The sequence below is a fragment of the Equus quagga genome, chromosome 2 (assembly GCF_021613505.1).
Source record: "Equus quagga isolate Etosha38 chromosome 2, UCLA_HA_Equagga_1.0, whole genome shotgun sequence".
In the NCBI taxonomy this organism is placed as follows: Eukaryota; Metazoa; Chordata; class Mammalia; order Perissodactyla; family Equidae; genus Equus; species Equus quagga.
This window is the reverse complement of record NC_060268.1, coordinates 28,948,946-28,974,652: the sequence shown is the minus strand read 5'-3', so window position 1 is coordinate 28,974,652 and position 25,707 is coordinate 28,948,946. Positions and strand designations below refer to the sequence as shown.

The 25,707-nt window shown below is 37.6% G+C and overlaps 3 protein-coding genes and 1 pseudogene across 3 annotated transcripts; all 4 read left to right on the top strand.

Annotated features, from left to right (window-relative positions):
• Positions 1-572: 572 nt before the first annotated feature.
• On the top strand, positions 573-1,541 carry LOC124235081 (olfactory receptor 11H6-like). The gene has a single exon (XM_046652715.1). The coding sequence runs from the start codon at positions 573-575 to the stop codon at positions 1,539-1,541; it is 969 nt and encodes a 322-aa protein (XP_046508671.1).
• A 427-nt stretch (positions 1,542-1,968) lies between these two features.
• On the top strand, positions 1,969-3,604 carry LOC124235080 (olfactory receptor 11H6-like; annotated as a pseudogene).
• An 8,761-nt stretch (positions 3,605-12,365) lies between these two features.
• On the top strand, positions 12,366-13,310 carry LOC124236013 (olfactory receptor 11H6-like). Its single transcript, XM_046654633.1, has one exon. It carries the CDS (start codon positions 12,366-12,368, stop codon positions 13,308-13,310), a length of 945 nt encoding a protein of 314 aa, XP_046510589.1.
• Positions 13,311-20,722: 7,412 nt separating this feature from the next.
• LOC124236016 (olfactory receptor 11H6) lies at positions 20,723-21,703 on the top strand. The gene has a single exon (XM_046654636.1). The coding sequence runs from the start codon at positions 20,780-20,782 to the stop codon at positions 21,701-21,703; it is 924 nt and encodes a 307-aa protein (XP_046510592.1). The 5' UTR covers positions 20,723-20,779.
• The last annotated feature ends 4,004 nt before the right edge of the window (positions 21,704-25,707 follow it).

The window sequence follows — 25,707 nt, the reverse complement described above, 5'->3', positions numbered from 1 at the left end:
GCGTCAGTAGAGGGAAGAATGGTGGGAAATGTGGGCATGGGGGAAGGCCTCATTGGCCATATAAGTTGTGGTAAGGAATTTGGGGTTTACTTTGCATGTTTAAAGGATTGAGAACAGGTAGATGAGATGATCAGATTTTTAAAAAACTATCAGTCTAGCTAACGTGTGGGTAATAGTCTCTAACCTATAAAAAATAGAAACAGGCAATTTAAGAGGTTTCTGTAGTAGTTTAAGTGAGAATTTCATGGTAGCATTGACCAAGGTGAAAGCTGATGGGAATGCCAAAAATTGCTCAGATTCCGAATGTTTGGAACATGATGCCTGGAGGCTTTGTTGATGGTTTGGACGTAGAGTACTGAGAAGGGTGGTAAGGTGTGGCCGAAGTTTGTGGCCTGTGCAACTGAGTAAACGGAGGTGTCATTTAATGATAATGCTGAAAATCTTTAAGTAATCTAAAACTATGCTGCTAATTGAATTGTAAAGAAATTGAGAGAATATCTTAATGAGAAAACTTCTGTAGAGTCATTTGTAACATGGTAATGTCTTGTTATTGCAGTTTCAGGAAAGAAGAAATGAAAAGCCCAGGAGGGAATAATCACTCTGACCCTGTGACTGAATTCATTCTTCTCGGATTCCCTTGTACCTGGGAGACTCAGATCCTCCTCTTCTCACTCTTCTCTGTGATCTATTTCCTGACGGTAATGGGAAACCTGTGCATCATCTGTACAGTGTGGTGTGTCCACCATCTCCACACCCCCATGTACATCCTGCTGGCCAATTTTTCCCTCCTAGAGATTTGGTATGTTACTTCTACTGTCCCTAATATGCTAGCCAATTTTCTCTCTGAGAGAAACTCCATTTCCTTCTCTGGCTGCTTCCTCCAGTTTTACTTCTTCTTCTCCATGGGCACCACTGAGACCTTATTCTTGTCTGCCATGGCCTTTGACAGGTACCTCGCTATCTGCAGGCCCCTGCACTACCCCACTGTCATGACAGTTCAACGCTGCATCAGAATGGGAGCCTACTGCTGGATATGTGGCTTCTCCTGTTTTCTCCTCCCAGTTTATCTCATCTCTCAGCTTCCTTTCTGTGGCCCTAATACTATTGATCACTTTTTATGTGACCCAGGACCCCTTATGAAGCTTTCCTGTGTGCCAGCTCCTGCCACTGAGATCACCTGTGCCATCTTTAACTCAGTCCTAATTTTCTCCACTTTCCTCTTCATTACCAGCTCCTACACCCTGGTGATCAGAGCTGTGTTGAGGGTCCCCTCAGCAGAAGGCCGGCGTAAGACATTCTCCACATGTGGCTCCCATCTGGCCGTGGTGTCCCTGTTCTATGGCTCCATCATGGTGATGTATGTGAGCCCAACAGCAGGCAATTCAGCAGGGATTCAGAAAATTGTAACTTTATTTTATTCTGTGATGACTCCACTTTTCAATCCCTTGATCTACAGCCTTCGGAATAAGGAGATGAAGGAGGCCCTGAGAAAACTTTTTAGGATTATAAGATTGGGTCAAAGACAGCCTCTGAAGAACTAGAATCCACAGATACATATGACATACAGAGATATAAAATTATAGGAGGTTAATGATCTTAAGTAAATTTGAAAGTAAGTAAATTTGTTCCCTATATTCCCTGGAATATTTTTAAGGATGCATTTCAGTGAAGCAAATAGTAAATAAGATCTTACCATAACTTGCATAAATCATTCATACTAGGCTTTATTATATTAATATTCCTGTGTGTACAGCATGGAAACAGGAAAATGTCAGACATTCTCGGGCATTTTGAATGAAAAAACATAAATAACCCAGAAGTCAACTGGTCAGCTTCTATCCTTTGCAAATTTAGGTAAATTTGCCTCTGAGTCCCTGTTTCATAGTGATTAGATGTCGGGAGTCCCCACCACTGTCTCCCTACACACACACATACATAAACACACACACACGCACACACCATACAAACATGTTCATGAATGCTTCTCCTCTCCCAATCGTGAATCCACCCCCTGTCTTATTTTGATCACAACAATCTGGATATGAGAGCCATTCCTTTCAATATTTTACCCAAAACCAAACTCATTCCAGCTTAGTGTAGGTTTATTAACCTGACTACAGGTCAGAGTTAGGGAAAATCAGAGGAAAGGCCACCGTGCTGAACACCCTTTCAATCTCTCATATTATACCTGGTTCTGCCTCTTTTTCTTCCTTCCTCATCTTCTTTCCACTACCCACAAGAGTGACCAGAACATCTTTCCTTTCTTATTCAGAATAATTTTGACCATATGAAGGCCCTTTGGGGTTTGAGATTCTTCCTCAGGTGGGCTTGTCAAAAAATTTCTTCTCGGCCAACCTAATTCTCAAACAGGATCTTATCTGGAGAAAATAGCTTTCTCCAACTGGTTACTTTTTGGGTTGCGTTAGGTTCTCATAACTTAATATATTCCTTCTTTATCTTTGTACCACAGGAGCACTTAATGCAAAAGAATAAATTACTGAAACAGAACAGAGGTGAAACCTGGAAACTAGATTACCTGGAAAAAACTTAATGAAACAACAATAATTCATATTTTAAGTGCTTTATTATTTTTAAAATGCTTTTCTCCCTGTACGTATTAGAACGAACACTAGCGATGTAGAAAGGACAGTGTGTGTGAGTCTGAGGATAGAAATAAGATAGTATGGCCAATGTCTGAAATGAAGTATATTACTCCAGTAAATTTTCAAAGTGGCCTGAAATTATCATATTGCATCTTAGTAAATAAGTCTTACTCTAAGAGGGCACAATCTCATCTACTAATGAAATTGTGCACAGTTCCATAGGAGCACAAAAAACAAGATTCACTTGTGCATGCCAACTTCTCCTTCCTGGAGATCTGCTATGTCAACTCTGACATGCCCAACATGCTGACCAACCTCCTCTCCCAGGGGAACCAGGGGAACCAAAACCATCTCCTTTGCTTGGTGCCTGCTCCAGCTGTACTTCTTTTTCTCACTGGACAAAACCGAATGCTTATTTCTCTCCATCATGGCCTATGACGGGTTCCTGGCAACCTACCAACCCCTACACTACCCAACTATCATGACTACTAAGTTCTGTAGCAGCCTGGTCATCTTTTGCTGGGTTTTCTCTGGTTTCTGATCCCAGTGATACTCATTACCCAGCTACCATTTTGTGATCCAAATGTGATTGACGACATTCTGCATACCTAGGTCCTCTGCTGGCCCTGGCTTCAGCCTGCATCCCAATCCCAGGGACTGTTCTTATATGTGGCACCACGAGCTCCCTCCTCATCTTTGCCACTTTTTTCTACAGTATTGGTTCCTACACCCTGGTGCTGAGGGCTGTAATACAGGTGCCCTCAGTTGCTGGCCAGAAGAAGGCATTCTCCACCTGCACCTCACATCTGGCCATCGTGTTTCCATTCTATGGCTCTGTCATGATGACATATGTGATCCCAAGGTCAGGACAAGAGGAGGACATGCAGAAGCTCACAACTCTGTTCTACTCAGTTTTGACCCCTCTTTTCAACTCCATGATCTATAGACTACAGAACAAAGAAATGAAGAATGCCTTGAAGAAAGTTCTAGGAGGTTCCTAAAACTGCTCTGTGATGTTGGTGAGTTATTCCCAGATGAGTTTAGACTGTGACCTTCCTGTTAATGAACAGCTGGGAAACTAGCAAGTAGATGTGAATTTTTTTAAGAAGACAGTTCAAAATCCTAAATGCCAGATCATCAATGAAGACTTTCCCCAGGCACAATTAATTGCCTCTTCCATAGCACATTACTTGTACTTCTATTTAATATGTCATTCATTTTTTTCTTGTATTACAGTTAGCTGTTCACAAATCTTTCTCCACATGCCTCCCCATACTTATTAGATTGTGAATTTTTTAAGAGTAGCATTCTGTGCTTTATTAATTTCTGTAACTCCATAACCCAACACAATGCCTAACACAAAAACATCCATAATGTCAATTTAAATAAAACAAATATATTTGTTCATATTTCCTCACTATATTCTATCTTTTTTGGGGGGTAGTGAGGAAGATTGGCCCTTAACTAATATCTGTTGCCAGTCTTCCTCTTCTTTTGCTTGAGGAAAATTGTCCCTGAGCTAACAGCTGTGCCAATCTTCCTCTATTTCTCATATGTGGGATGCCGTCACAGCATGGCTTGATGAGCTGTGTGTAGGTCCGTACCCAGGATCTCAACCCACGAACCCTGGGCCACCAAAGCGGAGTGCATGAACTTAACCACTATGCAACCAGGCCAGTCCCCAGATTCTATCATTCTTGACAGCCAGAACAGTGTCTAAAGAAATTATACAAACTCTGTAACAATCTGTATTTTATATGTGCTATGAATGAAATGAAAAGAATTTTCCTAGACAAATGTGAGGTTTTCTTGAACTGGTTGGACCAATCATTAAATGATAAATCAAATCAATGGAAAAATCTCCTCAGATGAAAGGTAAAGTCTAAGATATTACCTGGCACTGTACTAGCCTTTGGAGTGACCCAGATTAGCAATATTTCTTTCCTATCCTCAAAAAGACCACAACCCAGTGATGGAACTAAACTTTTCTAATCCTTTTTTTTTTTCGCTCTGTAACAGCTTTACTGAAATATACCATAAAAATACCATAAAATTCACCCTTTCAAAAGTGGACAATGCAGCATTTTTTAGTTTATTACATAGTTGTGCAATCATCACTGCTAACAAATTTTAGAATATTTTCTATCACCTCAAAAAGAAATCCCATTCCCATTATCAGTCACTCCCTACTCCCCTCTCCCTTCAGCCCCTGACAACCACTAATCTACTTTCGGTCCCTATGGATTTTGTCTATTCTGGGAATTTCATATAAATAAAATCATACAATGTGTGGCCTTTTGTGCTAGCTTCTTTCACTTTGCATACTGTTCATCCATGAACAACTCATCTATGTTGTAACATGTGTGAGTACTTCATTCCTTTTATTGTCAAATAATATTCTTTTGTATGGAAATACCACATTTTGTTTATGCACCAATCAATTGGTGGACACTTGGGTTGTTTCCACTTTTTGGCTACTATGAACATTGATACTATGAATATTCATGTACACATTTTAATGTGAACACATGTATTCATTTCTCTTGGATATATACCCATATTAGTCCATAGAGGCTACCATAACAACATACCACAGGCTTGGTGGCTTAAACAATAGAAATTTATTTTATCACAGTTCTGGGGGCTGGAAGTCCAAGATCTAGGTGCCAGCAGAGTGGGTGTCTGGTGAAGCCTCACTTCTTGTCTTACAGATATCTACCTTCTCACTGTGTCTTTACATAGTGTTTCCTCTATGTTGCAGGGAGAGGGAGAGAGAGAGAGACAGAGAGACAGAGAGAGAGAAAGAGAGACAGAGAGAACAGTGGTGTTTCTTCCTTTTCTTTTAAGGACAACAGTCCTATTGGATTAAGGTCCCACCTTTGTAACTTCATTTAACCTCAATTACCTCTTTAAAGGCCCTGTCTCCAAATACAGTTACATTGGAGGTCAGGCTTTCAACATATGAATTTTGGAGGGATGCAATTCAGTCCATAACAATACCTGAGTGAAGTTGCTAGGTCATATGGTAACTCTTTCAAAGAACTGCTAGACTGTTTTCCAAAGTTGCTGCGCTGTTTTATAATGCTACCTACAATTACGTGGGTTTCAAATTCCCCACATTCTGGCCACACTTGTTATTCTCTCTATATATTTATTTATTAGCCATTCTAGACAGTACAAAGTAGTATCTCACTGTGGTTTTGGTTTGCATTTTTCTAATGATTAATAATATTAAGCATTTTTTCATGTAATTATTGACCATTCATGAATCATCTTTGAATAAATGTCTATTCAAATTATTTGCCCTATTTTTCATTGGCTTAGTTCCTTATTTTTCATTGTTGTTGAGTTTTAAGAGTTTTTAAAATATTCTGGATACAAGTCTTTTATCAGATATATGATTTGCAAATAATTTCTCCCATTCTGCCATTCTCTGGGTTGCTTTTCCCTTTTCTTGGTGACATTCGCAGCATGGACATTGTTTATTTTGATGAAGTCCAATTTATTTTTATGTTTGTGTCTCTTGTTCTTTTGGTGCCATATCTAAGAAACCATTGCCTAAGCCAATATCACAAATGTATATGCCTGTGCTTTCTTCAGAGAGTTGTATAGTTTTATCTCTTACATTTAAGTATATGGCCCATTTTGAGATAATTTTTGTATATGGTGGGAGATAAGGATCCAACTTCATTCTTTTGCATGTGGATACACAGTTGCATGTGGATACACGGTTGTCTCACTGTTGAGACTGCTCTTTCCCTATTGAATTATCTTGACACCTTTGTTGAAAATAAAACCTTAAATATAAGGATTCACTTCTGGACTCTCAATTCGAAACCTGCATATCTATCCTTATGCTAGTATCACACGGTCTTGATTACTGTATCTTTCTGATAAGTTTTGAAATCAAAGAATGGGAATCCTCCAACTTTGTTCTTTTTTTTTGAGACTGTTTTGGCTATTCTGGTTCTCTTGCATTTCCTTATAAACTTTAGAATCAATTCGTTCATTTCAGCAAAAAAAAAAAAAAAGCAGCTGGTACTTGCTAGGGATTGCACTGGGAATTGCACTGTTGATCAGTTTGAGGAGAACTGAGACTTGAATAATATTAAATCTTCCAATCCAATAACATGGGATCTCATTCTATTCATTTAGCCTTATTGTAACTTCTTGCAACAATGTTTTGCAGTTGTCAGTACTCAAGTCTTGCATTTCTTTTGTTAAATTAATTTATCATATTTTTATTCTTTTAATGCTATTTGTAAATGGCATCAGGATGCCTTGTATTTATTTTTCTTGCTGTGTATTAGAACATTCAGTACAATGCTCTACATAAGTGTCAAAAGCAGGCATCCTTGTCTTGTTCCGGATCTTAGAGGGTAAGCCTTGACTACCTCACCACTAAGTGTAAGGTTAACTGTGGGTATTTTATGGATGCTCTTTATCAGGTTGAGGAAGTTCCCTCCTATTCCTAGTTTTCTTTCTCTTTTTAGGATTTTTATCATGAAATAATGTTGGATTTTGTAAAATCTTTTTTCTTTATCTATTGAGATAATAAAATATTTTTGTCCTTTATTCTATTCATATATTAAATAACACACACAATGATTTTCAAGTCAAAACCACCCTTGCATTTCTGTGATAGAACCCACATGATCACGATATATAAACCTTTTTATGTATTACTGGATTCAGTTTGCTAGCATTTTTTTGAAAAATTTTTTTGTCTATGTTCATAAGGAATATTGCTCTGTAGTTTTCTTTCCTTGTGATATCTCTGTCTGGTTTTGGTTTCAGAGTAATACTGGGAATGATTTTTTTGGATATGATACCAAAACTACAAGCAACAAAACCAAGACAAAAACTAAAAGAACAAGTGGAACTACATCAAGCTAAAGAGCTTCTGTAGAACAAAGGAAATCATAAGCAAAATGAAAAGGCAACCTATGGAATGGGAGAAAGTATTTGCAAACCATATATCTGATAAAGGATTAATATCTAAAATATATAAAGAACCCCTATAACTCAATAGAAAAATAAACAAATAACCTTATTAATAAGGAGCAAATGACCTGAAGAGACATTTTTCCAAGAAAGACATACGAATAGCCAACAGGTACAAGAAAAGATACTCAACATCACTAATCACCAGGGAAATGCAAATCAAAACCACAATGAGATATTACCTCACACCAGATAGAATGGCTTTTATCAAAAAGACAAGAGACAGGGGCCGGCCCTGTGGTGCAGCAGTTAAGTTCACACATTCCACTTCAGCAGCCTGGAGTTCGCCGGTTTGGATCCCAAGTGAGGACATGGCATTGTTTGGCAAGCTATGCTGTGGCAGGCACCACACATATAAAGTAGAGGAAGATGGGCATGGATGTTAGCTCAAGGCCAGTCTTGCTCAGCAAAAAGAGGAGGATTGGTGGCAGATGTTAGCTCAGGGCTAATCTTCCTTGAAATAATAATAATAATAATAATAATAATAAAATAGACAAGAGATAAGTGCTGATGAAAATGTGGAGAAAAGGGAATGCAATGTACATTTCCCTGTTGATGGGAATGTAAATTGGTACAAACACTATGAAAAACAGTATGGAAGTTCTTCAAAGAATTAAAAGTAAAACTACCATATGATCCAGCAATTCCACTTCTGGGGGTATATGGGAAAAAAAATATTTGCACCACCAGTTCATTGCAGCATTATTTACAATGGAAATAGTGTAATGTAACATAATGACATGGAAACAACCTAAGTGTTTATTGATGGATGAACAGATAAAGAAAATGTGATGTGTATATATATAATAAAATATTATTCAGCCATGAAAAAGAAGGAAATCCTGCTGTTTGTGACAAAATGGTTGAACATTGAGGGCATTATGCTAAGTGAAATATGTCAGACAGAGAAAGACAAATACTGTACACTCTCACTTATATGTGGAATCTTAAAAAAAAAGAAGTTCACTTATATGTGGAATCTTAAAAAAAAAGAAGTTATAGAAACAGAGAACAGATTGGTGGTTACCAGGGGTGGAGGGTGGGGGAAATGAGTGAAGGTAGTCAAAATATGCAAGCTTCCAGTTATAAGACATATAAGTTCTGTGGATGTAAAGTACAGCATGATGACTATAGTTAACAATATATTTTAATTGCATATTTGAAAATTGCTAAGAGAGTATATCTTAAAAGTTCTCATCACAAGAAAAAGAAAATTTTGTAACTATGTGAGGTTATGGATGTGAATTAAACTTAGCATGGTAATAATTTCACAATATATACGTATACCAAATCATTATGTTTTACACCTTAAACTTACACAATGTAATATGATAATTATACTTAAATAAAACTGGAAAAAATAAAATAAGGGAATATTTCACAAATCTCTTTCCTCACCAAGAGGGAGAACTTTATTATGTATTTGAACATATACATAGATTTTTTTAAAAGATCAAAAGCGCTCCTCAACTCCCTCCTGTTAAATTCTGTAGCTTAATACTTCAGTTCAAGTATCTGGCACAGCACCATCCACCTTACGAAAGTTATATAAATTCTTTCTGTCTAATCATAATTTTGGGAGAACTTAGTGTGAAGAAAATTCTCTTCACGCCTTCAAACACCAAAAGCTTGCAATGAATAAATAATTCTGGATGATTGTGCATCTTAAGATATCAATATTCATGACTGAAAAAGTGCTGCTACCATTTAAAAAACAAAAACATTTCTACTTTACAGAAACAATTATTATAAAATAAGCAAGTTCAGGTCATAACCCAAAAAATTCTTTTTGCGCACTGAGTGCTATGGACATAGGGAATAGTAAGTTATGAACAAGAGTTAAGTCTCATTAGAGATGGCTCTAAACCAATAATAGAAGAAAAATGTTGTTAAATATCTGATCTAAGTACATACATACTCATATGCATGTGCACCCACATGCACATATAAGTAATAAAAACAAAGGAGTCCAAGAGTTTGTCATCTCTCTCAGCAACGCCTTACTTAGAAGCAAGAAAATTTCAACCATCATGTCAACTTCCAGGGACATCTGCTAAAAACAGTTTGAAATAACCTGAAAATGGGAAGGTAGCTTCTAGAACTTTGGCATTTCGCCAAATGCCCCACAATCTCTGCTCCAGGACCTCTTCACCATGAAATGGTAATTTATTTATCACTATCATACTAAAAGCACAGAGCTGACCCAGGAGAGAAATCTTTTTACAAAAAAAAAAAGGGAAGAACCCTTTTCAAGCCATTGAATGAGTCAATAGGAAAGAGAATGAGAATTCAGATGTCATAACTCTGATACTGATAGATAAGAGAGTCCAAAACTTGCAGACAGACAAAAAAAATGAATAAAATTGAATGAAAGGAATATGAAGAAAAGCAAAAACCTCATGCTTCAGCTAAGCTGGTGTTGCTGTAGTGTTTGCACCATCATAACCGTAACCTGTCTATAGAACAAAATTAACATCTGCTCTAAGAATTAGCATGAGCTAATCTGATCACCACTGTAGAAACTGGGTCCCAAAGGCCAATTAATGGGCTCCTGAGGGAAGGAACCACTTGGGATATGATGGACAATCTTCCCTCATGAATTCTCACTTTTGGAATTCTTAGGAGACTATATACCTTTGGAAAAACAAGACATAGGTTACAAAGCAACATACATATGTCTCTGTTATGCAGCAAATACACCAATTTCTCTCCAAACCAATATCAGTGTCCAAATGTAAGCCCCCCTCTGGGTTGCTGGTTGCCAAGGATGCCATGCCCTCCATCTTGCCTGCCTTTTGTTGCAGTGAAAACCGAAGATTACATGTCAGACCTACCAGTTTTATGAGGAGATGGATTCAGAAGAGATACAAGTATAGGACAGCTCTGAGGTGTGCCTTTTTGCTTTGCCTTATTTTGTGCGGCTATAAATACAATAGCACTTCATCTTACATGAATTAATGTAATAAGATTCATTTTACAACTAGGAGGGCTAGGAATCAGGGAAATGAGAGAGAAGAAGATGAGGAAGGAGCCCCAGTAGTACGTAAATTCTGTCCTTGTTAATCAGGAGGTGCACCCAGTCAGAACCAGGTCTTTGGGGGAACAGTATGTTAGCGAAGTGACATCTAGAAATGGCTGAAAAAGCGGCTATGAGGAGCAGGGCAGAAAAAAACTTCAGCTCTCCCTATTTTTAGCCATGTTTGGCTCTGCCACAGAGCAGACGATCGGCCATTCCAAAGAGGGAGAACAACAAGATGACAGAGCACTCCAGATTGGTGAGTTCACTCCCACGTGGTTTACAAAACCATTTGCATCTTCATATACATTAGTCCCCAAATATTTCTTGCTGTTTTCACTCTTTCCTCACGGTTTCTTGGGCTTCTGGGTTACACTGAACTCCTGCTACGGAAAGATTACTCACAGCTTTGCTGTGCCAAACATGATCTATTCATAGACTGAAGAGGAGGCTTACAGTTAAGTGTGACATGGAAAATTGTGAATTTCTTTCATCTTTCGTGTCACTAATTGCAATTATCAAGAGCATCCTTAAATCTATGACATCATGTGATCTGGACAGTAACACATTTTCAATAAATTAATGAATATTCTTAGCTAGAATACTTTTATTAAAAGTGTCTGAGTCTGCATTCTGCACTTATATTTTCCTGAATAAATTCTGTCACTCGATCATGTCACTTTGGGTCATTTAGGTCCAAATGATGACTGTTCCTCACTAATGGAGGAGGTCCTAAAATAAATTACTAAATTAAGACCAAATTACTGACAACAGAATTGTAGGTTACTTTATTGTCTTTGTTTTGCTTTTCTCACCATGGAAGTCACACAATGTCCAAGACTAAGTCTAACTCAGAGAAGGAAGTTTTCACAAATATTCTCTGTCCACTTCCCAAACCTACTCCAATCTTCCACATCTATAACAGGATGGGGGCAACACCCATAAACCAGAAGAATAGAGGCCTTTCTAGGAATCCTGACATCTCAGGCAAAAGTCCTTAATTAATATGCCAGACCCACTGCTCACTTTTTCTGTATTTTTCTAGTATTAACCTAGACCAAGATTTTACAGAAGTATTTTAATCCAACTGGTAAAAGACAGAACCAAATTGAAAGCCATTATGTAGATATCCGTACTTTTAAAGTTTCCTTGAGTTAACAAACCATAATGAACCCTGAAGAAATTATGGCACATTTGACACTTTTTGTCTAGATTATCAGACGACCTTAAGACACCAATACTTATAATTCTGACACTGATGTAGAATAAAAGTGAAATGCATAAACGTTTCAGTGTGTTATTTGTTACCTTCCTCCCTCTCCTCTTCAGATGCCTAATATTTGTGTCTCTAATTCCAAAGATACAAGTATTTGAAACTCTGTGTTCAATATTAAGGTTCTCTGTATCTTATTCCACAGATGTAAATACACGATTTTCATATCTACTTACATTTGTAAGTACTGCCATTAACTTTCTCCAATTGCTTATTACATAAGAGCCTGTCTTTTACTGGATTGGAGAAAATACTGAAAGAGGAAAGAGAGAGTACGAAGATTCAAAGTCTGATAACATCCAGCACTCTCAAAGTTTGGCAATCTTCAGCAATATAGTTACATTATTTATTTAATAGAATAATAGAATCTGAGGGACTTAGGCATCTCTAAATAAAAATATTCCTGAGCATTAGGGAATAACGTCATTTTTGTCTTTGTCATCTTTTCCTCTTCACCCCTTAGGAAGCCATGAATGTGTCAGGAGTCAATACGGTGACTGAATTCATACTCCTGAGTTTTCCCTGCTCCAGAGAGGTTCAGGTCCTCCTCTTCGTGCTTTTCTCTGTGTCCTACATCCTGACACTGATGGGGAATGGGGCCATTGTCTGTGCAGTGAAGCTGGATCGCAGACTCCACACCCCCATGTATATTCTGCTGGCCAACTTCTCATTCCTGGAGATCTGTTACATCAACACCACTGTTCCCAATATGTTAAGGAACTTCCTATCTGAGACCAAAACCATCTCTTTCACTGCCTGCTTCCTCCAGTTCTACTTCTTCTTTTCCATGGGCATTACTGAGACCTTTTTACTGCCCCTCATGGCTTTTGATCGGTACTTGGCCATCTGTCAGCCTCTTTACTATCCTACTATCATGAGCAGTCATCTCTGCACAAACTTGGTGGTCCTCTGCTGGGTAATGGGCTTTCTCTGCTATCTGGTCCCTATCTATTTTATCACACAACTCCCCTTTTGTGGCCCCAATACCATTGACCACTTTGTTTGTGACCCTGGTCCTCTTCTGGCCCTGTCCTGCATCCCTGCCCCTGGAATTGAGCTTTCCTGTTCTATACTGAGCTCTCTTATTATCTTCATCACCTTCTTTTTCATCCTTTGGTCCTACATCCTGGTCCTCAGGGCAGTGTTGCATGTTCCTTCAGCAGCTGGCAGACGTAAGGCCTTCTCCACTTGTGGTTCCCACCTGGCTGTAGTGTCTCTATTCTATGGAACCATCATGATCATGTACATCAGCCCAACCTCTGGAAATCCAGCTGGCATACAGAAGGTTGTAACCTTGTTGTACTCATCAGTGACCCCACTTGTAAACCCACTGATCTACAGTCTCCGAAACAAGGACATGAAGGCTGCCTTGAGAAAAATTCAGGTGTGCACAAAAATTAGTCAAAGTAAATGAGAGCTTATGAATGGGCCAAGATTAGAATTGTTATTTTTCCCTATTTCTATTCCCACTTAAACAATAGGTCTTTATTCATTTGCACCCTGACATGCAGACCCAAATTCATCCATTTCTGCCAGGTCAATAATGAACAATAGTACATCAATTAAACTAGACCTTGCCTTCAGTCGGGACTTAATAGATAGCAACTTGAATTGAATGCCCCCGATTTCTGAATTTTAGCCTACCTTGACCTCCAATAACTGCTTATCCTTTTTTCTGTGATCACTTACGTGTTCCCCGAATTCACGCTTTTTTGACCTCTACTAAGTATCTCCATTCTCACCCTTGGTTTTTCTGACCAAATGATCTCTGCTCTGCTCCTGGTAGAAAAGAAGAATATTCATCCCTTTCTAGCTCATATTAAAAGAAATTAGTGCCAATTAATAAATCATAACTGAGCCAAAATTTTTATTTAATTGGTATCCAAATGACTAATAATGATCTAAAACACTGTCTCTCAAAACTTTCTGTTTCATAATTATTTGAGGAGCTCTTAAAAAAAGCAGATTCCTAGGACTTTCTCCAAATCTCCTAAATCACAATCTTTGAAGTAGACTCCAGAAATTTCTATTTTAATGTTACTCAGGTAATTCTGATGCATCAAGACCAGCACCAGTCCACAGACTGATCTTATAGAGTCACTATTTTAAATAGATATATGACATAAACAAAGAAATAAAAATCTTATATTAGTTAAGAAAAGTGAAAGAAGTTACAGTGAGTACTATAAGTGACTGAAAAACTCACGAGAACAGCAGAAGTTTCTTTTTTTCCTCAGTTTTCAAATTCTACACTTATAAAATAAGAAATAGATTACATTCATCTTAACTTTTCCTACTTGTGAAAGATAATTAAGATACTTGGAAATAGGTTTACATTTTGAAAGAATATTGGCATGTAGTGGCACTAAAATTTGGATTTAGTTTTACATGAGGGAAGATTGAGTTGAGCACACAGCCCCACAGAGGTAAAAACAGACAGAGGGCAATCGCTGGTGATTCTAATATACTGAGATGAAGACAGACGCAGAGGAATTTGATGGCAGCCCAGGTGATGGGCCCAACAATTTGCTCAAAAGTAAATTGGTTGGTTGGCATCTGAAGTGAATACATTTCATTCATTCATTCAATAATCACTTTTCACCTCTATGATGTGCCCTGAATTACATTAATGTAAAAGATAAAGTCCCTGCCTCTGTGAAACTTACATTCTAGTGAGGGAGGCAGATAATAAGAGGTAAACACATAAATCTATAATTCCAGTAGTCATGAGTAGTCTAAAGAGAATAAAGGAGAAAGAAAGAAATTCTAACCATGTGTGGTGATGCATGTTAACTAGATGCGAAGGATGTGATCATTTTGCAATATATACATATATCAAATCATTATGTTGCACATCTGAAACTAATATAAAGTTAGCTGTCAATTTATCTCAATAAAACAAAAAATGAAGACTATGAATATAGAAAATGTTGGGGTAAGATAAGGAATAATTTAGACAGATGGTCATAGAATGCCTTTGTAAGGAGGTGATATTTCAAAGCAAGAGAATGTGCCATGCCAAGATCTAGGGGAATAAATCCCATGTAAATACAGGTAAAAGTTTGGGGTTTTCAAAGAACAGGAAAAGGTTGACTGCGCTATCCAGAAGGAAAATTATATATGAAGCTCAAGAGGTAGGCAGGATCAGATCACCTAGAACCTTCTAGGCCACAATAAAGAATGCTTCACAATGACAAACATACACATAGAAACAGAGATTGGATTGGTGGTTACCAGAGGGGAAAAGGGGTGGGAGGAGGGTGAAAGAGGTGACTAGGCACATGAGTGTGGTGATGGATTGTAATTAGTCTTTGAGTGGTGAACCTGATGTGATCTGCACAGAAATTGAAATATAATGATGTACACCTGAAATTTATATAATGTTATGAACCAATGTTACTGCAATCAAAAATAAATATATATAGGAAAAAGAAAAATAATATTTTATCTGAATTTCTGGGGAAGCCTGCCCAATACCATATACTAAGAAGAAGTCTTAATAAAAAATCTCACCTTAGAATCCTCATACACTGCTGGTGGAAGTGCAAACTGGTGCAGCCACTATGGAAAACAGTATGGAGAGTCTCCAAAAAATTAAGAATAGATCTTCCACATGATCCAGCTATTCCTCTGCTGGGTATTTATCCAAAGAACCTGAAAACAAGTATGCATAAAGATACATGCATCCCTATAACCGTCGCAGCATTATTCACAATAGCCAAGACTCAGAAGCAACCGAGATGCCCATCAAGGGACAAATGGATAAAGAAGATGTGGTATATACACAATGGAATAACACTCAGCCATAAGAAATTATGAAATCCAGCTATTTGTGGCAACATGGATGGATCTTGAGGGTATTATCCTAAGAGAAATAAGTCAGAGGGAGAAAGTCAAATACAATATGATCTCACTCATAAGTAGAAGCTAAAAACAACGACAAACAAACACATAGCAACAGAGACTAGATTGGTGGTTGCATGTGGTTAGGCACAGGTGTGTGGTGATTGATTATAATTAGTCTTTGGGTGGTGAACATGATGTAATCTACCCAGAAGTCGAAATATATAATGATGTACACCTGAAATTTATATAATGTTATAAACCAATGTTAGCGTACCAAAAAAAAAAGTTTCTTTTTAAAGGAATTTGTATCTTTGTAATCTGTCCTTGAGGATATATGTTTGGGGAGGGGACAAACCAGGGAGCTCACTTGTCCAAAACAAATGGAAAGTCCTCTTAGACCCTAATAAAAGAAACTCTAATGCTAGAATGATGTTTTCAATGACAAACTTAAGAGATAAAGGAAAGTCAGGAATCCACTTCTGGGGCTCTTAAACCACATTTAATCATATTATGACTATATAGACATGTACAAAGTATGTTCATAACTATTATCTCATCTCATTCTATCAGCCCTATGGAGTACACAAGCAAGGTGAGTATGTAGCTAATATTTAAAGAAATTAGCTCCACCAATCTCTTATGGCTAATAAGTGAAAACACTCAAGCTAGGACCTAGATTTTCTGTGTCCTACTTGTCTATCTATTATCCCAACTCTTCCTCTTTAGGTTCAACTCTGCCAACACCCAGTGCTCTCTTTTTATAGCAGGTCACTCACTTTCATATAATGTCTGAATAATCTCCTCAACCATTTCCCTACCTATTCCAGGCCTCTTTCCAAAGCCTTCCAGATTCTTTTTTTTTTTTTAAAGATTGGCACCTGGGCTAACAACTGTTGCCAATCTATTTTTTTTCTGCTTTATCTCCCCAAACCCCCCCGTACACAGTTGTATATCTTAGTTGTACGACCTTCTAGTTGTGGGATGTAGGACGCCACCTCAACGTGGCCTGACAAGCGGCGCCATGTCCACGCCCAGGATCCGAACCCTGGGCGGCCGCAGCGCAGCGTACGAACTTAACCACTCGGCCACGGAGCCGGCCGCCCAAAGCCTCCCAGATTCTTGAATCCAATCCTGCTTTTACAGATACAACATCACCTATAACTCAGCCTCAAGTTCCAATTTTCCATACAAATACCATTTTTAACCCTGTCTCCAACCATCCTCAATTAGTTTCTGACCTTAATGAAATCCCCTCAAACTTAGAAGCTGTTTCAAACATACCCATCCTTAACCCAGACTCTAATGCTCTATCATCTACATAGTGGTTCTCGGATTTCTGCACGCATCAGAAACACACAGAAAGTTTGTTAAAGCAGATCGCTGGGCCCCACACTCAGAGTTTCTGACTCACTAGGTCAGGGTGGAGCCTGGGAACTTGCAATTTAACAAGTGCTTAAGTGATGTTAATACTGCTAGGACAGGGACTACATTTTTGAGAACCTGCTCTGTCCTTATACAGTCTCACTCCTAAACTCAGTAATATTCTCTACTTTAACTCTTGCCATGATTGAATTCATCTCCCCCTCAAATTCTCTTCCTCATCTTCTTTGTTCTCCTGCCCCTGAAATCAATGAAAAAACTTCATACTTCCCACCTCTGAGCGACTTCAGTGCAAAACTTTCACTTTCACTAATATTGCATCATGTAAGTCAACAACATTACAAATCTACTTTTATAGAAGACTAAATTTTTTCAACTAAATGTGTTCAAGCTATACTTAAAATTGAAAAAGTAGATTCTTTGCCTTATGCTGAATATAATAAAATTAAGTAAAATATGTATAGACAACAATTTTGTTTAATTTAAGTGCTTACATATATGGGACCAAGAATAAACCAGGTCTATTTTGGAGAGAAGATCAAACACACACGTTCTTTCTCCTTCTCTTCTCTCCCATTAACATGTCCCTCTCACTCTTCTAAACTACCCTGCTCCCCAGGCAGATCACTTCCTTAAAGGAAGGATCCCTCCACAAAGAGGAAATATTTCCTAGCCCCTCTTGGATATTTATCCTGACCACTGTGTCTCAACAGTCAAACCGATGGAGGAAATATAAACAAATATAAGTAGGATTAGATGCACACACAGAAACACGTGCACAAGGAATTGGTGCCTCCCAGTGAACACACTGGGGAGCTGTGGATCCTAGTCAGGAGAGACTTGTAAACTCTTAATAATCACTGACATGAAAGATACATTTCATTTTGTTCAGAATACTAAAGGAAGCAAGACTCTGGAGCCACAAATACTGCTCTCCATCCACAAATGATCTTTTAGATTGTATTATGAGAACAGTCTTGTAACTGGAGTTTCACTCACATCTTCCTTCTGGAGCCAGAAACACCATCAGGTATGTACAGAAACTCTGCCTGCATCAGTGCATCACTGCCTCTGTACATCCACTGCTGTCAGCTACTAAGAGCATGCTGGTTCTTCTGTAAATTCATTAATTCTATGTTCCTTTGTTCTTTGTACGAACAACATGTTAGCCCTGCAGTTCTTTTCTCTCAACACACTCAGAAGAGTGCTAGGGGTAATATAGTCCCAATAAGGACTCACTTTGGTATCACAGAGCTCTCAGTATACAACTCACTTAGGGAAAATAGTGCTCAAATGTCTTGGATATTGGGGGAAGGGGGAGCATTAAATTTCCTTCAGTTAGAATGCAACCTGAGTCTTGTGCCACTTTGCTTCTGATATCTAAGTTTTGATTGGCAAATATCCTTCAGCAAGAGCAATTAAAGCAGGCTGTTCTTATTTTTTCACAGTTGTTGGAAAGTGACAAGTGGCAAGTGGAAACTAAGAAAGAAGTAGGCCAGCAGATTCTGTTGTCCCTTGGATTCATCTGCAGCTTAACCTTAAAAATATAAGTATTTATAAGAAGAAGAATCTCTGCACTTATAATTTTAAAAGTGCTCTTTCCTGGGAAAGTGGCTTTAAATCCCAAGCAAGTGGTTGTGGTTATGGAGGAAGATCTGGCTTCCTTTTCAGTTCCTACAGAATGGATTATCCAGGCTCCTCGTTCCTCTTCTTCTCTCCAACTAATTTATTATAACACTTAAAGTGAAGAGAAAGATGAAAAGGGTGGATTTAAATTCACCATTTGAGCTACTAATAGATGTACTTTGGAGGGAGAAGCAATAGAAAGGTATGCAGTGAGATTTCAAATTACCTGTGAAGTTCATTTATCCATTTTTTTCTGATTATGTATTATAAGGCTAACTAAAATTTCACTGAAACATAAATGTAAAAAGGTCATGGACATTATGAAGTCAAGTGACCAAGCGGGAGTTAAGACTTATGAGGTCTGGGTCCAGGTCAAAAACGAAGAATTGGAATTGTATTTCTCTTCTTGGTGCCAAGAACTTCCTGACCTGGGGGTAGAATAAGTCATGTCTCATGTCTCTGTCTACTGTTTTGAAAAGCCCAAAATATCTCATTTATGTCAAATAAAGTTTGCTACATGCTACTAATCTCACTACATAGATTTATCTAAGTTATTCCTAACTGGAATAAATATCTTTTTTCAGGCCCACAGCATATAGCTCACGGAAGCCCCCATCACACAGAAACATGACTGTACAGATGTAGGTAGCAGTCCTGGTTGCTTTTATAAACAAGAAGTTCCAAAGGGAAGAAATTTTATTTTTCATGTTTACCATTGTACTCCAGAACTTTGTACTCTACAAGGAATTTAACAAACAGTGAATAAACATTTGTTAAATGTCTAAATGAATAAGTAAATGGATAATGTGCTGCAATTTAAATTCAGAATTGAATTTTTTTTTAATGCAAGCCCAGTAACTACATTTTCCAACCAAGAATTACAGCACATGGTCTGGCAAATACAAGTATAGTTATGGGAATTGTATTTGAAATTACAACTGTCAGAGAAATTTTTATACATATGGTCATCATAATTACAGTTCTTTGAACTAAATAACGGACAAAATTTAGATTTTCATAAAAATTGTGTTTATTAGACAGAACTTTTTCATCATTCTAAAAATACTGTTAGTTAATACAAATATCCAAAGTTACCTTGACAATAAAAGATTTATCCTGAGTTTGCTCCAGGTCTGATCAAATACTGAGAAGCAGGCCTCTGTCATTCTGAAGACTGTATAAATGGCATAAGGATGCAATTTTGTGAGTATCTTAACAGTGACATCAATAAATAATATGGTCAATTATCCTTCATTTGTAGTCAATATATTACTAAATTTAAAATATTGATGGTGGCTTACCAAACCAAGTATCTTGAAATTTACCCAGGAAACTTTAGGACATAGAAATAAGCATGGGCCAATAGCCTTAGGAAAGTTGTTGGCAAAATGTCCAAGTTTATAGTCCCGTCTCAACTCTCAACTCCTAATTCAGCCACTATGAGAAAGATCTTTCTGGTCTCAGCCTATCCTAAGGTGACCCTTCTACTCATTATTTAATTTAGGTAACAGCAAGATGATGAATGGCGAAGTTATGGTGTTCAGGGCTTAATTCCTAGCAAAAACGATAGCACATGGTTTTACATACTAGAGAAATTGAAATACCTAGCTGGAAAGTACCTCAAGAGCCCGGTCATGATGTAAAGCCCCCCCAAGTGCAGCTTAGGGGGAAACAAGCCAGAGAAAATAGCAGTCTCCAAAAGAAAACATATTCAAATTTAGAATATTTGAAAAGAAGTGGAGTTAGTTCAAACTGATCTCCAAATGGGCCAGGGTATCTAGGAGTTAATGGCACTGCACATTTAAGTAAACCCTTAAATCTCTCTTAACTTCAATTTCCTTATCTGTAAAGGAGAAGGATAAAGCACACCGCCCTACAGATCAAAGGGTTATTAGGAATACTAAATGCGATAATGTACGTAAAAATACTTTGTACGTTTTTAAGCAATTTATTACTAAACCTACAAATGTTATCATTCACTCCTTGGTTCCTTCTGTTTCTCTAACAGCTTTGGGATCCCAGAACACAACAATGCATTTTGTGTCTGAGTTTGTCCTCCTGGGTTTCCCTGGTCAAAGGAAGATGCAGAACTTCTTCTTCTCATTAATCCTGGTGGTCTATCTCCTGACGCTGCTGGGGAATGGGGCTATTGTCTGTGCAGTGAAATGGGACAGGCGGCTTCACACGCCCATGTACATCTTCTTGGGAAATTTTGCCTTCCTAGAGATCTGGTATATTTCCTCCACTGTCCCAAATATGCTGGTCAACATCCTCTCTGAGACCAAGACCATCTCCTTCACTGGTTGCTTCATCCAATTCTATTTCTTTTTTTCACTGGGTACAACAGAGTGTTTCTTCTTGTCAGTTATGGCTTATGATCGGTACCTGGCCATCTGTCGCCCATTAAATTACCCCTCCATCATGACTGGGAAGTTCTGTGTGATGCTGGTCTGTGTTTGCTGGGTGAGTGGATTTCTCTGCTATCCAGTCCCCATTGTTCTTATCTCCCAACTTCCCTTCTGTGGACCCAACATCATTGACCATTTCGTGTGTGACCCAGGCCCATTGTTTGCACTAGCCTGCATTCATGCTCCTTTCACTGAGCTTATGTGTTACACTTTCAACTCAATCATTATCTTTGGACCCTTCCTTTCCATTTTGGGATCTTACACTCTAGTACTGAGAGCTGTGCTTCGTGTTCCCTCTGGTGCTGGTCGAACTAAAGCTTTCTCCACATGCGGGTCCCACCTCATGGTGGTGTCTCTATTCTATGGAACCCTTATGGTGATGTACGTGAGCCCAACATCAGGGAACCCAGCAGGAATGCAAAAGATAATCACTTTGGTATACTCAGCAGTGACTCCGTTCTTAAATCCCCTAATCTATAGTCTGCGAAACAAAGACATGAAAGATGCCCTAAAGAAAGTCCTGGGATTAAAAATTAACCAAAATTGAGACATCTTTGAAATAGAAGCAGAATTTGTCACTTCTGACTTTAGTTATTTATAACAACAATAGAGAATTAGTCATGTTCTGCCTCATACTTAGGTAAAGACAGACTTATTTCTCACAGTTCCTTAGCAGTTCAAGTTCAGCTCATTGATGATAAATCCTCAATAAAATATTTTAAACATGTGTGATCTCACTGAATAATTATATGGTGTTATTATATATATGTTCTGTTTCTGTGATTTATCTTTGCTGGCTTAATCTTAGCTGGTGGAAGGAATCAAGTACATATGTACCTGAAGCCTTTCAAGGGAGGGTGCAATCTTCTAAATTCAGAAAATAAATATTCTGAAAGGCAATGAATCAAGAGGCCACCAAAAAAAGCACCTAGAAGTGGACATCTTCCATTGTTTGAGGCTTTCACATCAAAAACAGAGTATGATTCAGACTTCTAGCACTTAGAGATAAAGTACAAACACTTCTTACCATTCAAAGCCCCCACTCAGTGGACTGCTCCATTCAGCCTTCTCTCCAACTGACCCACTGTCTAAGCCCTGCACTTCACAATGACCAAGCTTCTTCTTTTACCTTCTCCTAAGTGAGCATCTTTACTCATAGCGCTTCCTCCCCAAATCAATTGTGACATCCCCAGTACCACTTGTAATGTAGAATAACAATGCCCTAAACATATTTTATGCCTCTCAGAAGGCTATAGGCAAAGTCTTAGTCAGAAAAATATTCAGAGAAAATTATACTAAGAACAAATCCCATTTTTGTGCCCAAACTCCATGCTGAAACAGGAAAGCCATAAGCTGAGAGGCCAATCTACTTAAAATGAGAGTACAATCTTTCAGTTATAGCCATACTGAGAATGAAATTAGGTATACCAGGAAGATAGGCCTGCTGGTGCTAGGTGATGAAGTAATCTAGCACAGTGTTTCTCAAACGTTTCTACCACCAAAACATGTTGTCAACAGTGGTCAGAAAATCTGAAGCATCTGGGGACAGTGTCTCTTTGAAATTCAAAGTATTATTTTTAAAAATATCACAAATTATACTTTCTGGTCCATAGTACATACATACTCACTGTAATAAAAAATTATCTTCTCTGAGTACGACTGTCCCTTCAGGAAGACATTTAATTAGGGTATTTGTGTATCCCATGCCACAAAATCACATACCCTGTTTGAGAAACACAAGCTTACAGTGACCATAGAGTCCCGTTGATGGCACACATTATTTCTAATAATCCCTTTGGGCCAACTTATCAGAAATATTAATGAAATCCCCAGGCAAGAAGTAAGAAGATCCCTACAGAAAGCATGGAAACTTATAGGATCATATGAAGAGATACATAAGAATTCTCAGCAGTGGTTAAAATGACACATAAATTAAGACCAGCACATAATTTCAACACACACTGTAGGAAATAGGCCACTAGAATCTTACGGTGCAGGGGAAGTGAAATAAGCCATGCAGGAGGCTCTCACTCAGGGCTTCTACATTAAAGCAAGTGAAGGAGAGAATTTTTGCCAGCTCCCCTTTGTGACCATCATAGGTCTCGCCAGGATGTCCTAGGAAAGCTTCATGATATACAGGAGACATCTTCTCTGATGGACATTGCTGCTATTATACACTACAGGTGGGCCTATTCAACTATACATTTGTTCATTCAATATATTTAAGAGATCATCAAAGAATATTCGTTTCTCTTTCAGTTCAAGAACCAAAAAGAAAATCTTTCAGAGTATTTAGATCACTCATGTCTCTCCAAAATAAGTACACTAAATGGTGCCAAAGTCATCCACAGGTCTTTCCCTTCTCAGGAAGTGGCTGGGGCACCAGAAATTATATGACTTTTATAGATATTTTGAACAGAACAGTATGGAACTAGCTCTATCCACTAGGACTGAAACCGAAAGGAAATAGGGATTTTTGGTTTTTTACCCTCCTCTTTCAGCCCTCCTCTCTTTCTCCATTCCATTACTCATCTGCACCTTCAGAAGAGGTGGTATTAAAAAAAATTTAAGGGTAAAATCAAATTGGTCTGTATAAGGAATAAGATTCACATGGAGTTTTAATATTAAATACATTAGGAACTGCTTCTTACAATTATTTTGGAAATTATCTGTGAAATTCATTTACCATGCTTTCCCTACAGCTGACTAAGAGGTTTCCTGTGACGGTTTTTTTTTTTTATTTTAATATCAAAAAGAGTAGTCTAGAAGCTGACCCCATGACATAGTGATTCAGTTTCGCTCACTCTGCTTTGGCGGGCTGGGTTCAAGGGTTTGAATCCTGGATGCAGACCTACACAACTCATCAGCCATGCTGTGGTGGTGACCTATATAAAAATAGAGGAGTACTGGCACAGATGACAGCTCAGGGCTAATCTTTCTCAAGCAAAAAAAAAGAAGAAGATTGGCAATGGATGTTAGCACAGGGCAAATCTTCCTCAGCAAAAAAAGAGAGTAGTCTATACCTCAAATACATGTACCTAAATCTTGTGCATTGTGATTTTGAGTCAAAGTCTGTGAATCTCAGTTCAAGTCATTGCTGCTATTCCAGGGGTAAGTGCATCTCTGCATCATTTTTCTTGGAAAGCCAGAGTTCCCATAGTGGGGAACCATTTTTTCATAATGTCTCACCAAAATGATCATCAATGCAAGCTAATTTGCTCTTCATAATCATCCTAGTTTTAAAAGTTAAAAAGAATTTATCCTCATCTTTCAGTTTCCTTGTCTTTTGGTTTTTTGTTCACAAGATTATAACCTGCCTTAACATAACCAGCCCAATAGAAAGGTTATATTTGCTTCCAGGTGAGTAGGTTCATAATTCACTTTATGCATTACTAATTTAGTGAGTCTGTAAAGTAGCTGCATCATTAGAAATATATTTATCTTATTTAATATGACCTCACTGAATATAAGCTTCTTTTTTCCTACTTGATTATGTTCAGTAAATACTATAAATATTTTATACATACCATTTATATTTAAAATATTTTTAAGGAAAATTCTCCTCTTAGTCAAAAAATTTAAAAGCATCTTGTTAAAAAATTTCTGCAGATTCTAATAGGTTAAAGCTATCATTGGGCTCTTTTCTCTGAGTTGTATTTGATTCTTAAAAAGACATCTTCTTTGGAGAATAAGAGCAAATTTTGGAATATGGGTAAATAATTATATTGGAAACATCTTTGATTCCCTTGCTTTCTGTTATTTTTAAAACTTGGGCTATTTCTTAAATTGATAAAGTAAAATCTTCCAAATAGTGGATTTTAAGGGAAACTTGTGGCAGCAGTAAGAAGACCTTTAGAAGAGAATTGCTTGGTGATTTTAATTTCCTTTTCCAATAGGTATCTCACATTATATTCATCCTTGATGACATATATTTTAAATGTATATGCAGCATTATAAATTGCCAGCATCATAATTGTGAATTAATCATTAGGGAGTGAATAATAGTGACGTTTCATTACTATAAACAAAGGATTAAAAAAAATTGTAAATCAGTTGTAGTGCAATATGAATGTCTTTAAATAGGAAATAGGAAAATATATAAAGGAGTTATTATCTTAACATCTTTGTTGACTTTCTTCTGGTATCCTGGGGAAAAAAAATGATAGAAAATAAATCATCCTAATGGAAATACCTCAAGAGAGAGAGAAAGAAAGGGAGAGAATCGGATTTAATGTCAAAGCTCAAAACATTCAAATTGGTAAAAAGTGTCAGATTCAAATCTATTTTAAAATAATAGCATGGGTATCCTCACATTTTGAAGTGAATAGCGCTAATTGCTATATATGAACAGCTTTCGCTGAAAAAAAATTAGATATAAGACAACGTATTTGTGCCTCTATTTCAAGAATTCTTTATATCAAATGAAGATAAAATTTAACTGATTTTGTCCACTGACAAAGTCAAGCTGCCTGGAATTGTACATTTACAAAGAACCAGGGGCAAATGGGTTATCCAGGATAGGGCAGGATATATTCAGTCTTGTTTTAGTAT

Excerpts from the sequence above, each read along its gene's own strand:
- LOC124236016 (XM_046654636.1), top strand. The coding sequence starts at position 20,780 with ATGCATTTTGTGTCTGAGTTTGTCCTCCTGGGTTTCCCTGGTCAAAGG.
- LOC124236013 (XM_046654633.1), top strand. The coding sequence starts at position 12,366 with ATGAATGTGTCAGGAGTCAATACGGTGACTGAATTCATACTCCTGAGT.
- LOC124235081 (XM_046652715.1), top strand. The coding sequence starts at position 573 with ATGAAAAGCCCAGGAGGGAATAATCACTCTGACCCTGTGACTGAATTC.